Raw genomic sequence first — 13,220 nt, 5'->3', positions numbered from 1 at the left:
AACTTCCAGGACCATCTCTAGCAGTATTTGTACCTGTTTTAGCTGCATCCTCTGACCAGCTGGCCCCGTTTTTCCTTAAGCTGGATGACACAGGAGCTCTGCCTGCTGAAGGAGTGAAAGGCGAAGAATCTGTTCCCCGCTCCAACTGAGGCTCTTGGTCCCCTCCAAGCCCCTCATCCAAGCCAGTCACAGGAGGATGGAGGCCTGCCTGGAATATCCACCCTCTGGGGAAGTTCATATGCTTCTTGGCCAGGACCCACAACCAAGTTTCTGAGGTTACTGGAGTCCCTCCCCCCCCATCTCACACACCCCAAAAGCAGCTCAAGCTACAGGAAAACAATAACCATACACCAAGCTGGCCCTAGAACTTTGGCGAGGGTCGGGGTGGGAGGGTGGGGAAGGGTCGCCTAGGAGAACCTATGGCTTTTCTAGCCAAGGCATTTTACTAGGTCCCCTTGGCCTCTGTTCGCCGGGTGTCTCGCTTGCATCCTCACTGCCCAGTTGACACAGAATGTAGGTCTGGCCCAGCACCTCTGTGGTGGGTGAGGAGGTTGTGAAGACAATTGCTTGCCAAAGTCGGAAGTGCAATGCTCCTTTGACTCGGCAACTCTTGGGAGGATGTGGAGATCGGAAATTCATTTATTTCACAAATGTTTTTTGAGTTCTGGTGCGTGCCAGGCAGGGTACTGAGCTAGGGGTTAGAGAAAAAAAAAAAAAAAACAAGCCACCCATGAATTTGTCGAGGACCCTGCCCTCTTGGGGTTTACGTGCTAGTTTTCTATTGCCTGATAATCCATTTTATAGATGAGGAAAGCGTGGTATATATCCGCAGCTGGCAAAGGGTTGGGCCGAGACTTAAGTACTGAGGTCTATGAACAATCACTCCCACTCCGAGGCCCGGGCCTCCCATTCCTCGGAGGGCCCTTCGTGCGACCCCCTTTGTGTTCCTCTCGGAGTCCTGGGCTGCACCAGCCTGCTATCTGCTCCGGCGCTGGCCCCAGAGGTGCCGGCCTAGCTGATGCCCGAAGAAAGAAGAAAGCAGACCGCGGGCCGACTGGGCCCGCCCCAACCTTGCGCGAGCTGTCGGCGCCCGGGTCTCTGGTGGGGTAGGCAGAGGCGAGCTCCGCCCAGACCCAGCTGCCAGCCGAGTGCGCACGCGCAGCGGGCCGCGCTCCCTCGGCGGCACCGCCCACCACCGGGGGACGTCGGCGGCGCGCGACGTAGTTCGCAGGATAAATGCGGTGGCGCCGGGCGTAGGAGCGATTAGGCTGGGGTGCTTGGGTGTTCGGACGCTTGGCGGGGTCGTGGCCCGCGCCTGAACCTGCCCTGTTTCGCGCTGTGCCATGGCGGACGAGGGGAAGTCCTACAACGGTCAGTGCTGGCTCTCTGGGCGGGAAGCGAGGCGATCTGGGGCCCGGTGGGCGGTGCCGGCCTAGGCCGCAGCCCCGGGGCGGGAGGCCGCGAGGGGCTGGGTGTCCGCGGCGGGGGGGGGGGGAGGGGGCGGCGCGGGCCGGGGGCCCGGCCTCCATCGAGGCTGAGCGCCCGAGGCGTTGGCTCGGGAATCCTGGCGTTGCGTGGAGCTTCGGCTTGGAGCGGGTGGCTTGGCGGCGGGGTGGCGAGATTCCTTTGAACTTTGTAGGTGGTTGATGCTTGTCAGTTCAGTTTGGCGGCCAGACTCTTCCCTTTAATGTGAGTCAGTGCCCGCCCAGTTCATCGGCTGCCCGTGTGCTGCTTTCCACCTCGTCCAGTCTGTCTTGCCCCGCCTCCCCTGCGGCCTTGGCTTTGGCTTAATGTTTCAGACCTCCACACCAGCTCCCTGTGCTAGTCCGAACACTACACTGGATTTTAGTCCAGAATAGTGGGTAGGAGCGCAAGAAGACCGAGGTTTGAATCCTGAGTTGTCTTCACTAAGCTTGAGTGAAGTCCACTCCCGGGCCTTACTTTCTGTCCCCGTAAGGAGGTAGTAACAGTGTTTATTTTCTTAGTGTGTCCGTGTATGTGCTAAAATGAGATCATTCATATCAGGTGCCTGGAGCTTAGTGCCTGACACTGGAGAAAGTTCTCAGTGAATGTTAGCTGTGCCTTCTATTCGTCCCCCCCCCCCCCAGGGTCATTTCTTAGGGTTCATTGTTTGCAGAGTACTTACTAAGCAAGAGGCAGATCTTTTTAGGAATCACAGACCTTTTTTTTTTTTTTTTTTTTTTTTTTAAATAAGCCATTCCTACACACCAGGATTCAGAAGGTCATGTTACCTGAGAGCAGTCAAGGACCCTTGGTTAAGCTCCCTAGCTGTCATTAGAACCTGAGTCTTAGGAGTTGTCTCCTGAGTTAAAAGGCATTTCTGGGGGCACCTGGGGTGGCTCAGTCATTTAAGCCTCCGACTTTGGCTCAGGTCATGGTCTCACAGTTTGTGAGTTTGAGCCCTGCGTTGGGCTCTGTGCTGACAGCTCAGAGCCTGGAGCCTGCTTCGGATTCTGTGTCTCTGTCTCTCTCTGCCCCTCCCCCATGAGTACTGCTCTGCCTCTGCCTTGGTCTCTCTCTCAAAAATAAATAAACACTAAAAAAAAAAAAAAAAAAAGAATTTTTTAAAAAGGCATTTCTGGCCAAGGAAATGAAGACTTCACTCCCAAAACTTCAGAGTGGCAGTTTGAGAGCAAGAGTTTTTAAAATGCCTTTCAGTTGACCACCTTTGTAACCGTATGCCATTTGTCCTCTGTATTGCAAAAGTATTGTTTACTGAAAGCTAATGTAATCACTGTAATTGGTTGATTTTAGAAGATGTGAGAGAGGTCACCACCCAGAGTTTGAGAGGGGTTAAATAGATTTGGGAGGCTAAGCAAGCAAGTTTCAGGTGAATTTCCCCGGGGGTCTGAGTTGTGTCTAGTTCTGCTTTGGGTCCGCTCACACTTCCACATTGTGCTTCTCTTCTCTGTTAGTTCCAGTTTCTGATTCCTTTTCCTAAAGCCCTACGCTGTCTTCCAGTAACATTTCCCTCATGCCGCCATGCCACAGGGAGGGTTCTCTCTCAACAGACAGAAGTTTGCAGGGAAGTGGCCCCTGTAGTTACTGTGTATCTCATCCGATAGCAGGGTGCTGGATACTGTGACTGCCCCAACAAGGTAGTTGGACTAGCAGTGTACTTTCTAACTGATGTTCTGCTTTTAACCCCAGAGCACGATGACCGTGTTAGTTTCCCTCAAAGAAGAAAGAAGGGCCGGGGTCCCTTCCGGTGGAAATATGGTGAGGGGAACCGTAGGTCTGGAAGAGGAGGTTCTGGCATTCGGTCTTCCCGCCTGGAGGAAGATGACAGAGATGTAGCGATGAGTGATGCCCAGGAGGTTCCCCGAGTACGATAGTAAGTAACCAGTTGATCTGGTTTGAATTTAGCGGCCCATTTGTTTGATAAAGCTCTCTTACTGGCCACGTCATTTCTCTTTCCACCTGGAAAAGTGAGGGATGCCAGGGCCAGCTTACTGGTTGAGCTGTCTTAGCTGTAATCCTGACAACAGTGTGTGTGGGCAGGCCTTGGAGAAGACATGCCTAGTGTTTGTGGGCATTTTGTTCTCTGCTTCCCCATAGCAACCCCTATGCTGCCCGACCCAACCGTCGAGGTGACAGTTGGCACGATCGAGACCGCATTCATGTTACCGTGCGGAGAGACAGAGCTCTTCCAGAGAGAGGAGGGGCTGGCACCAGCCAGGACGGGACCTCGAAGAACTGGTTTAAGATTACAGTGAGTGTCTGGGGAAGTGGATGTGCAAGGGAGACAGGGAGCTGGGCTCAGAATGAAGGTTTCTGCTTTTCACATGACAAAATCTGTTTTCTCCACAATCAGGTGTCTCTCCTTTCTTCTAGAACACCCAAGAGCAGGTTAAGAAAAGGAGTAGGACAAGCAGGATGCTGGGGGGCAGGGATGGGGACACCATCTGAAGGGAAACATGAAAACTGGTTGGGAGATGGAGTAATTCCTCTGAATGTCCCCATTTGGCTCAAGCCAAGTGTGGGGCTTCGGGTCCCTTAAGTTCCCTTAAGTGAAATCATGACCTTAACCGAAATCAAGAGTCAGACACTTAACTGACTGGGCCACCCAGGCACCCCAAGAAATGCTAAGTTTAGATGGACAGAAAGGAGGGCAAGGAATCCATGTCTGGCTTGAGTTAAAAAAAGAAAGAAAGAAAGAAAACAAAACTTTTTTTTTTTTTTTAATTTTTTTTTTCAACGTTTATTTATTTTTGGGACAGAGAGAGACAGAGCATGAACGGGGGAGGGGCAGAGAGAGAGGGAGACACAGAATCGGAAACAGGCTCCAGGCTCTGAGCCATCAGCCCAGAGCCTGACGCGGGGCTCGAACTCCTGGACCGCGAGATCGTGACCTGGCTGAAGTCGGACGCTTAACTGACTGCACCACCCAGGCGCCCCAAAAACAAAAAACTTTTAACTGGCCCTTTCTTTAGAAAACCTTGTGAGGGTCGGCGGAAGGTATGAAAGGAGTAGACTGGGGCTGCTGGTCAGCCTTCGTTCCACATTGTTCCCTTCTCTTTCTCTCGTCTAGATTCCTTATGGCAGAAAATATGACAAGTCATGGCTCCTGAGTGTGATTCAGAGCAAGTGCAGTGTCCCTTTCACCCCCATTGAGGTGAGATAAGGCCTGCGTGGCTGGCTGGGCACCAAGGAAGGCGAGGGGCCAGCTGGACCAGGGGCCCTGGGCTCCCGAGTCTCATGCTCTTGTTTCCTCTTTGTGCAGTTTCACTATGAAAACACACGGGCCCAGTTTTTTTGTTGAGGATGCCAGTACCGCCTCTGCGTTGAAGGCCGTCAACTATAAGATTTTGGATCAGGAGAACCGAAGGGTGTGTGTAAAGGCCCTGGCGTGGCCGGGGGTGGGTCTTGGGCCTGCTGCTTAGGCCTCCCCGGAATTCAACCTGCCCTCTGTGTCTTCCCTGCAGATCTCTATCATCATCAATTCTTCTGTCCCACCCCATTCTGTACAGAACGAGCTGAAGCCGGAACAAGTAGAGCAGCTAAAGGTGAGGCAGGCTCGCGTCCTGTTTCCCTCCAGCCCTCCCACTTCCCACATGCACTCCTGCCACCCCCCCTCTCCCCACAGAGCCCCAGTGACCACCGGCCCATTTTCCTTCCCCTGTAGCTGATCATGAGCAAACGATATGATGGCTCCCAACAAGCGCTCGACCTGAAGGGCCTCCGTTCAGACCCAGGTATGGCTGATAGCTGTCCCGCTCAGAGAGGTGGGGACCGAGCGGGGGGATCTGTCAGACGGGGACGGTTTGAGAATGGTTTGGTAGTAACTCTGACCTGGGAAAGTCCTCTCAGACTCGCCTTTCCTTCCTTTCTGTTTCCTGCAGACTTGGTGGCCCAGAACATTGATGTTGTCCTGAATCGCAGGAGCTGCATGGCGGCCACCCTGCGGATCATCGAGGAGAACATCCCCGAGGTGAGGCCTCTTCCCGTTTTGAGAGGGGAGGAGGCGGGGTGGGGTGGGTAGGATGGGGTCGGGAGGCAGATGCGTCTCTGAACCCTCTGCTGGCGGCGCTTCCTCTAAACTTTCCTCTGCCCGCAGCTGTTGTCCTTGAACTTGAGCAACAACAGGCTGTACAGGCTGGATGACATGTCCAGCCTGGTGCAGAAAGCACCCAACCTGAAGATCCTCAACCTCTCCGGAAACGAGGTGAGGCAGGAGAGCCCGGTTGTGGGCGGGGTGAGCAGAGGGGGGCCCCCGGGAGGGAGTTTCCGAGCTGGGACTCTCGCTGCCTCTCCTTACCGGGGTCTCTTGCCCGCTCTCTGTCCCCGTCTCTGCAGTTGAAGTCCGAGAGGGAGTTGGACAAGGTAAAAGGGCTGAAGCTGGAAGAGCTGTGGCTCGACGGAAACCCGCTGTGCGACACCTTCCGAGACCAGTCCACCTACATCAGGTCAGTTGTGGCCTCTGTCTCCCCTCCCGGGGACCTTCACCCCCTGGGAGGCTGAGCTAATGCACCCTGACCAGCGCCCGTCTGCAGGAGCTGTGCAGCCCTGAGCTGGAGCCGCCTGTCCTTTGGGAGGATCACGTGCTCCTCCCTTCGTCTGTCCGTGTGTCCCAGCTTGGCCCCAAGGTCTCCTCTCCTTCCTTCTCACCTGACTGCCTGTTCGCTGTCCTGTGGTCTTGCCTCTTCCTTCCTGAACACTGCCTTTTCTAGAATCTCCCTACCCTACTGTTCCAGGAAGGGCACCTCCCTTTTTCTACCACGACCAGGGGGTGTCTTGCGTATGCCCCGTACGTGGAGCTGCCTTGTGCTAAGAGCCCGGTATTCCTGGGCTGAGAAAGCCCTCCCTCCCCGGGACTTCCTGTTGATGGGCCTTCCCTTCTTTGTCTCACGACGGCCCCTCTTGCCGTGCCAAGAGGGACTCTCCTCTCATGGTCCACGTGCCCAAGGCTGTTGCCTGGGCTTTCCCACTCGTGCTGAGGTGGAGGACTCCTTGGAGCTGGTGCCATGCAGTCTGTCTCTCCTGCCCGGAGCTGTGAGCTGGGCCCTCCCTGGAGAAGAAACCTGGGTTCCCCAAGCCGTGTGATCAGAGCCGGGGCCCCGCCAGCAGGCGAGGGCGTCCCAAGGCAGGTGCTGGGCGTGGAGGCCACGGGGGCAATGGCTACCAAGGAGACAGAGAACTGACCCTCTCGGGGGGCGCTGCCCCGCCCTCACTCACACACCTCACGTCACCCTGCTTGGCCCCGGAGGATGGCTGGTTAGCCAGAGACGGGTAAGATTCCTCAGGGAAGGAACAACCTAAGACAGGCACAGTCGCAGAGGGGCCATCAGGAGAGAACTTGGGGGCCAACAGAGGTGGGGCACAGACCCTCACCCCCCCAACTTTGCAGGGGCCTGAACCCTCAACCTTCTGAGGGAGGTCTCCCGCCCCCATGGCTGCTTCGCTTCCCACGCCCAGCTCAGATCGGGACCCAGGTAGCCAGCAGAGACCTGGACGACAGCAACTGCCCTCTCGCTGCAGCAAGAATTTGTTTTCTGTTTCTACCTTGGACCACAGGGAAAGGGGCAGCTGAAGGAAAAGGCTGTGTTGGGTGTCTTCTTCCCCTTTTCCTTCCTCGTTCTTCTAAATGCCTCCTTGCCTGATAGTTCTTTCGCCTTTTCTTTGCTTCCTCTTTCTTTTCTCTCTCTCTGCTCCCCCTCTGTCTCCCCCATCTCTCCCCTGCCCCATCCTACCTTCTCTCTTCTTTTTTTCCCTTTTCTTTTCTTTTCTTTTTTCTTCTCTTCTCTTCTCTTCTCTTCTCTTCTCTTCTCTTCTCTTCTCTTCTCCTCTCTTCTCCTCTCTTCTCCTCTCTTCTCCTCTCTTCTCCTCTCTTCTCCTCTCTTCTCCTCTCCTTTCTTCTCCTTTCCTCTCCTCTTCCTTCGCCTCACCTCTTCCTAAACCCTGCCTTGCTCATCTCCCTGCCCCAACATCCTGTGCCATCCCTGTGGTGTTTCTGGTCTTGGCCACGGCCAGACTGGGCAGAACTGATGGATACCCGTTGAGGCAGCGGAGCCCCTGGGCTCCCACCCCATTCCCTCCTCCCGGGGCTGCACAGGTGAGTAGGTGGAAGGTAAGGGGGGCAGGGTGGGGAAGGACGTCCTGGCTTAAAGCCCGGGCTGGGAGCGCTGTTCTCGTGGCGCTCGGATCAGGCAGAGAGAATAGGGTCAGCCTTCAAGGCAGTTGTCTCTGGGTGCCCCGGGTGAGGTGGGGAGTGGGGCCTCTCTCCCAGGAGCTCAGAGGCTGGCGGGAGTGAGGACGGGAGGGGCTGTCCCTTGGGCGTTGGTGTATGTGCTCCTAGAGCAGCTCAGGAGGCACGGTGGCTCTGAAGCATCACTCACTTCTGTCCTGTTCTTGACAGCGCCATTCGCGAACGATTTCCCAAATTATTACGCCTGGTAAGTCCGCAGCTTTTTTAACTCTTTTGTCACGAGCATAGCCTCTCCCACCCAAAAGGTCCCGCCTCACGTATGTTTGTATGACCGTGAATTTGGAGACATGGAGCCCTTGGAGAATCTGGCAAAGGTTATATAATCTTTCTTCCCAGAGAAATGCCTGTAGACAAAAGTTGCACCTATCACAGATCCTGGGATCTTTTCCATGTCTCTTTGGCCTCTGACCCCCTCACTCTTAGTTCTCCCATCTAATTATTCATCCAGCCTTTTTCATCTCTGTTTATGCTGTCAACTTCCACTTCCTTTCTGCAGGATGGCCATGAGTTACCCCCTCCGATTGCCTTTGACGTTGAAGCCCCCACGACGTTACCGCCCTGCAAGGTAAGAAGTGGGGCAGAGTTAGAACTCGTGTGGGGAGGAGAGTATTGGTTACGGGATTCTGATACCTGTTTGCTTCCAGGGAAGCTATTTTGGAACAGAGACCCTGAAGAACCTGGTCCTGCATTTCTTGCAGCAGTGAGTATTGCCGGAGGACCCCTGAGGCTGGGGAGAGGTGGGCCAGCCCCAGTGCCGCTCACTCGGGGCAGCTGTTGGGTCGTTCTGTGGATCCACAGCAGGGAATTCAGACTGGCCCTTTTGTGGTTCCCGCAGGTACTACGCGGTATATGATTCTGGAGACCGGCAGCGGCTCCTGGACGCCTACCATGACGGGGCCTGCTGCTCCCTCAGCATCCCTTTTACCCCCCAGAACCCTTCCCGGTGAGTGTCACTGCCCGGGACCAGCATTTCTCGGCAGATGCAGGCTAGCACCTGCCAGCATCCATCCCACGCTGACCACCGCCTCCTTTTCCACTTATCCCCCTAGAAGCAACCTGGCCGAGTACTTCAAGGACAGCAGGAATGTGAAGAAGCTCAAAGACCCCAGTAAGTGTGTGATGTGAGCAGAAAGCCTGGGACGGAGGTGGGAAGGAATTGGTCACAGGGCTCAGGAGTGTGTGGCAGCCCCTAACCTTGGGTTCTCCCCACAGCCCTGCGGTTCCGCCTGCTGAAGCACACGCGTCTCAACGTTGTTGCCTTCCTCAATGAGTTGCCCAAAACTCAGCACGACGTCAACTCCTTTGTGGTAGACATAAGCGCCCAGACAGTAAGCACCTGTTTCTTCCCTGGCCGGAGCCTGAACTTAGGGAAGGAAGGGGCGGTCACGAGGCACGGGGGACTTAGGCTCCGGCGGGGAGCCCACCTGGTGACTGACGCTGCTTCTCTTTCAGAGCACATTGCTGTGTTTTTCCGTCAATGGGGTCTTCAAGGAAGGTGAGAATCTTGGTGGAGTCTGGAGTTTGCAGAGTGGGCCCCTCCTGCAGCTAGATTTTTTTTCTCCGCACTCTTCCCTCTCCTCCCCTGACCTCCTCCTCTTCTGCCCCAAGCCATCTTCGTGAGGCCTACCCTCTCCACCTGTCTTTCCTGTCTGGGATATGGGACAAACCTGAGGATTAGGAGGACACAGGCTTTGGTGTCAGGCAGATCCAAGGCTCCATTCCAACCTTGGTCCCGTGTGCCCGTGGCCAATTTACATTAACTCTGAGCTTCAGATTCTTCATTTGTAAAAAGGGGCACTAGCCATCCCCTAGCGGTGCTGTGGGGAGTAAATGAAGGGCTTGCCGTAGGACCTTGCACACAGATGTTCTGTGGGTGGGCTAACGGGTGGTTATTGTCCTCGCTGGCCCGACATTCCTCTTCACCTCTGCTCCCCTGTACACACGCAGTCATCCGTCTGGTCTACTTCAGGTTAGTCGTATCAAGTAAGACCGTGATGGGAGAAGCTTTCGGTAAACACAAAGCGTGGCTGATCCTAAGGGGTCATTGCTGTTGTTAACATTACAGTGGATGGAAAATCTCGGGATTCTTTGCGAGCCTTCACCAGGACATTTGTCGCTGTTCCTGCCAGCAATTCAGGGTAAGTGTTTGGCTTACCACATGGGGTCCCAGTCCCAATCCATGGCCAGCATGTGGGAATTGGTAGGGGCGGGGATGGGGGAGCCGGTCCTCAGGATGTTTTCAGAATTTCAGAAAGGCTGGGGGGAATCAGGAGGAAGCTCTCACAATGGTGGTGAGCTTGGCTCTGGAGCCAGGCTGGGTTTTTCATCCTGGCCCCACCACTTCTAGCTAAGGGCAAGTTTCCTCATCTGGAAGCTAGTATATTTACTTCCGTGGCCTGTCGTGAAGATAAATGGGGATGAGAACTGTCCAGAGTTGGGGGAGAATGTGTAATTCTAGTGTGTTCGGTAGAGAACCGCTTACACGGGTTGTGTGGGAAGGGTCGTAAATGATAAAATGTAATGACCAAGAGTGGGGGAGGGGTACTTTGTGAATGCTGAAAGAACCTGTCGAGTGTAAGAGGGTCAAGTATGAGAACAGGAATAAAGTTGGGAAGATGAGGTGGTCTGTTTGTCCAGCTGTCTAAAGTGCTTTTTGTCCCACAGGCTGTGCATCGTAAATGACGAGCTGTTTGTGCGCAATGCCAGCCCTGATGAGATCCAGAGAGCCTTCGCCATGCCTGCACCCACACCTTCCTCCAGCCCAGTGCCCACCCTCTCCCCAGAGCAGCAGGAGATGCTGCAGGCATTCTCTACCCAGTCTGGCATGAACCTTGAGTGGTCCCAGAAGTGAGTGCTGGGCATGTGTAGCAGTAGGGGGAAATGGAGGTAGGGGTGGTAGTGAATAATGAGTGCTCCTAAGATTTTAAAAACCAGAATTTATAAATACGGTCCATAAAAAAATGCGGCCTCTGCATAAATCAGCATCACAAAATTTAAAGCCCAAATGAAGTCTCTTTGTATATACTGTTTTACAACTTACCTTTTTGTTTATCTTGTGAACATCTTTCCCTATCACTGTGTGTGTGTGTGTGTGTGTGTGTGTGTGTGTGTGTATTTTAAATGCTTGTTTATTTTTGAGAGAGAAAGGGATCGAGCATGAGCGGGGGAGGGGCAGAGAGAGGGGGAGACACAGAGTCTGAAGCAGGCTCCAGGCTCCCAGCTGTCAGCACAGAGCCCAACATGAGGCTCAAACTCACCCTGCAATCATGGCCTGAGCTGAAGTCAGAAGTTTAACCGACTGAGCCACCCAGGCACATCCCCATCACTGTAAAAATCACCTTCCTCCTTTTGACAGCTACTTAGTAATCCTTTGTATCCAGTAGGCCATTGATAGACATTTGGATTGTTACAAGTTTTTCATTTGTATACATAGTGCAAGAATGTATATAATTGTTGGCACACACTGGCAAGTGTTACTATATAATGGACTTTGAAGTGGCATCTAGCCATCAGGGTGAGTGCCTTTTGGTTCTAATGAAGGTGCCTGTTCTTCCCCCACTGCAGGTGCCTCCAGGACAACAACTGGGACTACACCAGATCTGCCCAGGCCTTTACTCATTTGAAGGTAAGTTTTGGGAATTCAGTAGCAAAAAGGCCAGAGATCTCTGGGCCTTCAAGAGGGTTCAGGCAAGCTGGGGGTGGGGGAAAGGGGCTGGCTCTGCTGACCTTTTCTTTTTTTGCTAAGGCCAAGGGCGAGATCCCAGAAGTGGCGTTCATGAAGTGATCTGTAGTCATGCCTCAGAAGAAGCCCCCTGTAAAATAGCCCTTGGATATTGACGTCTCCTTGTCATGGCTGTCGTTTTCTCCTCTCTGGCCCCGACCGACCGAGGCCACCCTGTGACTGTGACCGTGACCGAAGAGAATGGGCTGCCGGATCCCTCTCCTCACCTGCCTTCTGGGAGACTTCTGGAAGAATTCCGGAAGATTGAGCCTCACTGGTGCCAGGAAGCCAAAGCTTACTTTGTAGAACTGACACTAAACTATCGAAGGACCTAGGTGCTTTGTGTACTTAACCCCAGAACCCTCCTTACTTTTTAAGATAAAGAGTGATATTGTATTTTGTGTCACGCGTGCTAGATTGTTTCTGCCCCGCCCCTGCCAGGAGGTGGTGCGGGGGCGAAGCCTGGCGGGCAGCCCCCCCCCACCCCCGTCCTCCCCTCCCTCCCGGGGCTGGACCCAGGCTGCGGGCAGCCGAGCGCTGGGGGCGGGGCCCGCCTGCCGGAAATCCCGCCCCAGAAGCGGCGCCGCCGTAGTTATGGCGGCGCCCGGGCGGCGGTGGCCGGTGCGGCTGCTCCTTGCGCTGCGGCCGCTGCCCGTGCACCGGTCCTTGCACGCCGCGGCCCCGCCGCGGGACGTGCTGCTCTTCGAGCACGAACGGGGCCGCTTCTTCGCGGTCCTCGGGCTGTTCTGCGCGGGCCAGGGCGTCTTCTGGGCCTCCCTGGCCGTGGCAGCTTTGGCCCGACCCCCGGCCCGGGCGCTGTCTCCAGACGCGGAGTTCCCGGACCGCGGCCGCTCGGACCTGCGCTCCACGCTCTGGCGCTACGGCCTGGCGCTCGGCTGCGGCGCCATCGGTAAGGCGTGGGCTGGCTTCCCACCTGGGGGACGTGGGGTGGCTGGGCACGACCTTCCCTGCTCCGACAAGGACAGTGAGGGACTTCCGACCCTCCGAGGCGGGCAGTACTGGAGGTGGGAGGGCCTTGAGCCAAGCTCTCGGGCAGGCCTAGGGGGAGGTCAGCCTCTCAATCTGCGAGCTTGAGCAGTTACACGGCCCTGGACCGGTCTCCTTGTCTTTAAAATGGGGGTGGACATTAATGTTGTTGGGAAGGAATGACGGAACACAAGACCCCGGGGTAGAAGAGGAGCTCAAAAAATGTTACCATCGTCGCAATTGTTTTAATTTGGGGGGACCGGAGAGGTTCCTGCTTAGCTCTCCCGCGAAAATGCCCCACCCCAAGCTTTGCTCTTCCTGCAGGTACCCTGGTACTTGGTGCCGGTCTCCTCTTCTCCCTCCGTTCTGTGCGTTCAGTGATGCTATTGGCTGGAGGAAAGCAGGTGACCCTCACCACTCACGCTCCCTTTGGCTTGGGTGCCCATTTCACCGTTCCTTTGAACCACGTATCCTGCATGGCCCACCGTGGTGAAGTCCCTGCCATGTTGCCTCTGAAGATCAAAGGCCGGCGCTTCTACTTCCTCTTGGACAAAGCTGGACACTTCCCCAACACGAAACTCTTTGACAACACTGTGGGTGCCTACCGCAGCTTGTGAAGAGACCACCGCGGATGGCTCACCCCTCCCAGAGGGGAATAAAAACCGGACCTCGGGGATGGGGGTCACCCAAGGGGGCCCAGGGTTCATTAACAGCAAATAAAAGAGCAGTCATCCCAAAGGCAGCCGACAGTACCTCTGACTTTTGGTTCCCTGTCTGTTTGGCTTT

General features: G+C 55.1%; 2 protein-coding genes across 2 annotated transcripts; both read left to right on the top strand.

Moving 5' to 3' along the window:
- Positions 1 to 1,196: 1,196 nt before the first annotated feature.
- Positions 1,197 to 11,843, top strand: NXF1 (nuclear RNA export factor 1). The gene is given in 22 exon segments (XM_043581459.1): positions 1,197 to 1,371; positions 3,172 to 3,355; positions 3,580 to 3,733; positions 4,553 to 4,636; positions 4,745 to 4,771; positions 4,773 to 4,850; positions 4,947 to 5,027; positions 5,147 to 5,216; positions 5,364 to 5,452; positions 5,579 to 5,686; positions 5,818 to 5,927; positions 7,877 to 7,913; positions 8,223 to 8,291; positions 8,371 to 8,426; positions 8,562 to 8,669; positions 8,776 to 8,834; positions 8,939 to 9,054; positions 9,179 to 9,221; positions 9,792 to 9,864; positions 10,391 to 10,573; positions 11,291 to 11,351; positions 11,472 to 11,843. Coding segments are annotated over 22 exon segments (1,857 nt in total). The 5' UTR covers positions 1,197 to 1,343; the 3' UTR covers positions 11,511 to 11,843.
- Positions 11,844 to 12,015: 172 nt separating this feature from the next.
- On the top strand, positions 12,016 to 13,217 carry TMEM223 (transmembrane protein 223). Its single transcript, XM_043581465.1, has 2 exons — positions 12,016 to 12,357; positions 12,759 to 13,217. Exons 1-2 carry the CDS (start codon positions 12,042 to 12,044, stop codon positions 13,049 to 13,051), a joined length of 609 nt encoding a protein of 202 aa, XP_043437400.1. The 5' UTR covers positions 12,016 to 12,041; the 3' UTR covers positions 13,052 to 13,217.
- Positions 13,218 to 13,220: the final 3 nt, after the last annotated feature.

The sequence above is a fragment of the Prionailurus bengalensis genome, chromosome D1 (assembly GCF_016509475.1).
Source record: "Prionailurus bengalensis isolate Pbe53 chromosome D1, Fcat_Pben_1.1_paternal_pri, whole genome shotgun sequence".
NCBI classification, from domain to species: Eukaryota; Metazoa; Chordata; class Mammalia; order Carnivora; family Felidae; genus Prionailurus; species Prionailurus bengalensis.
Note: the sequence above shows the minus strand (reverse complement) of the source record. Positions and strands in the feature narration are given on the sequence as shown.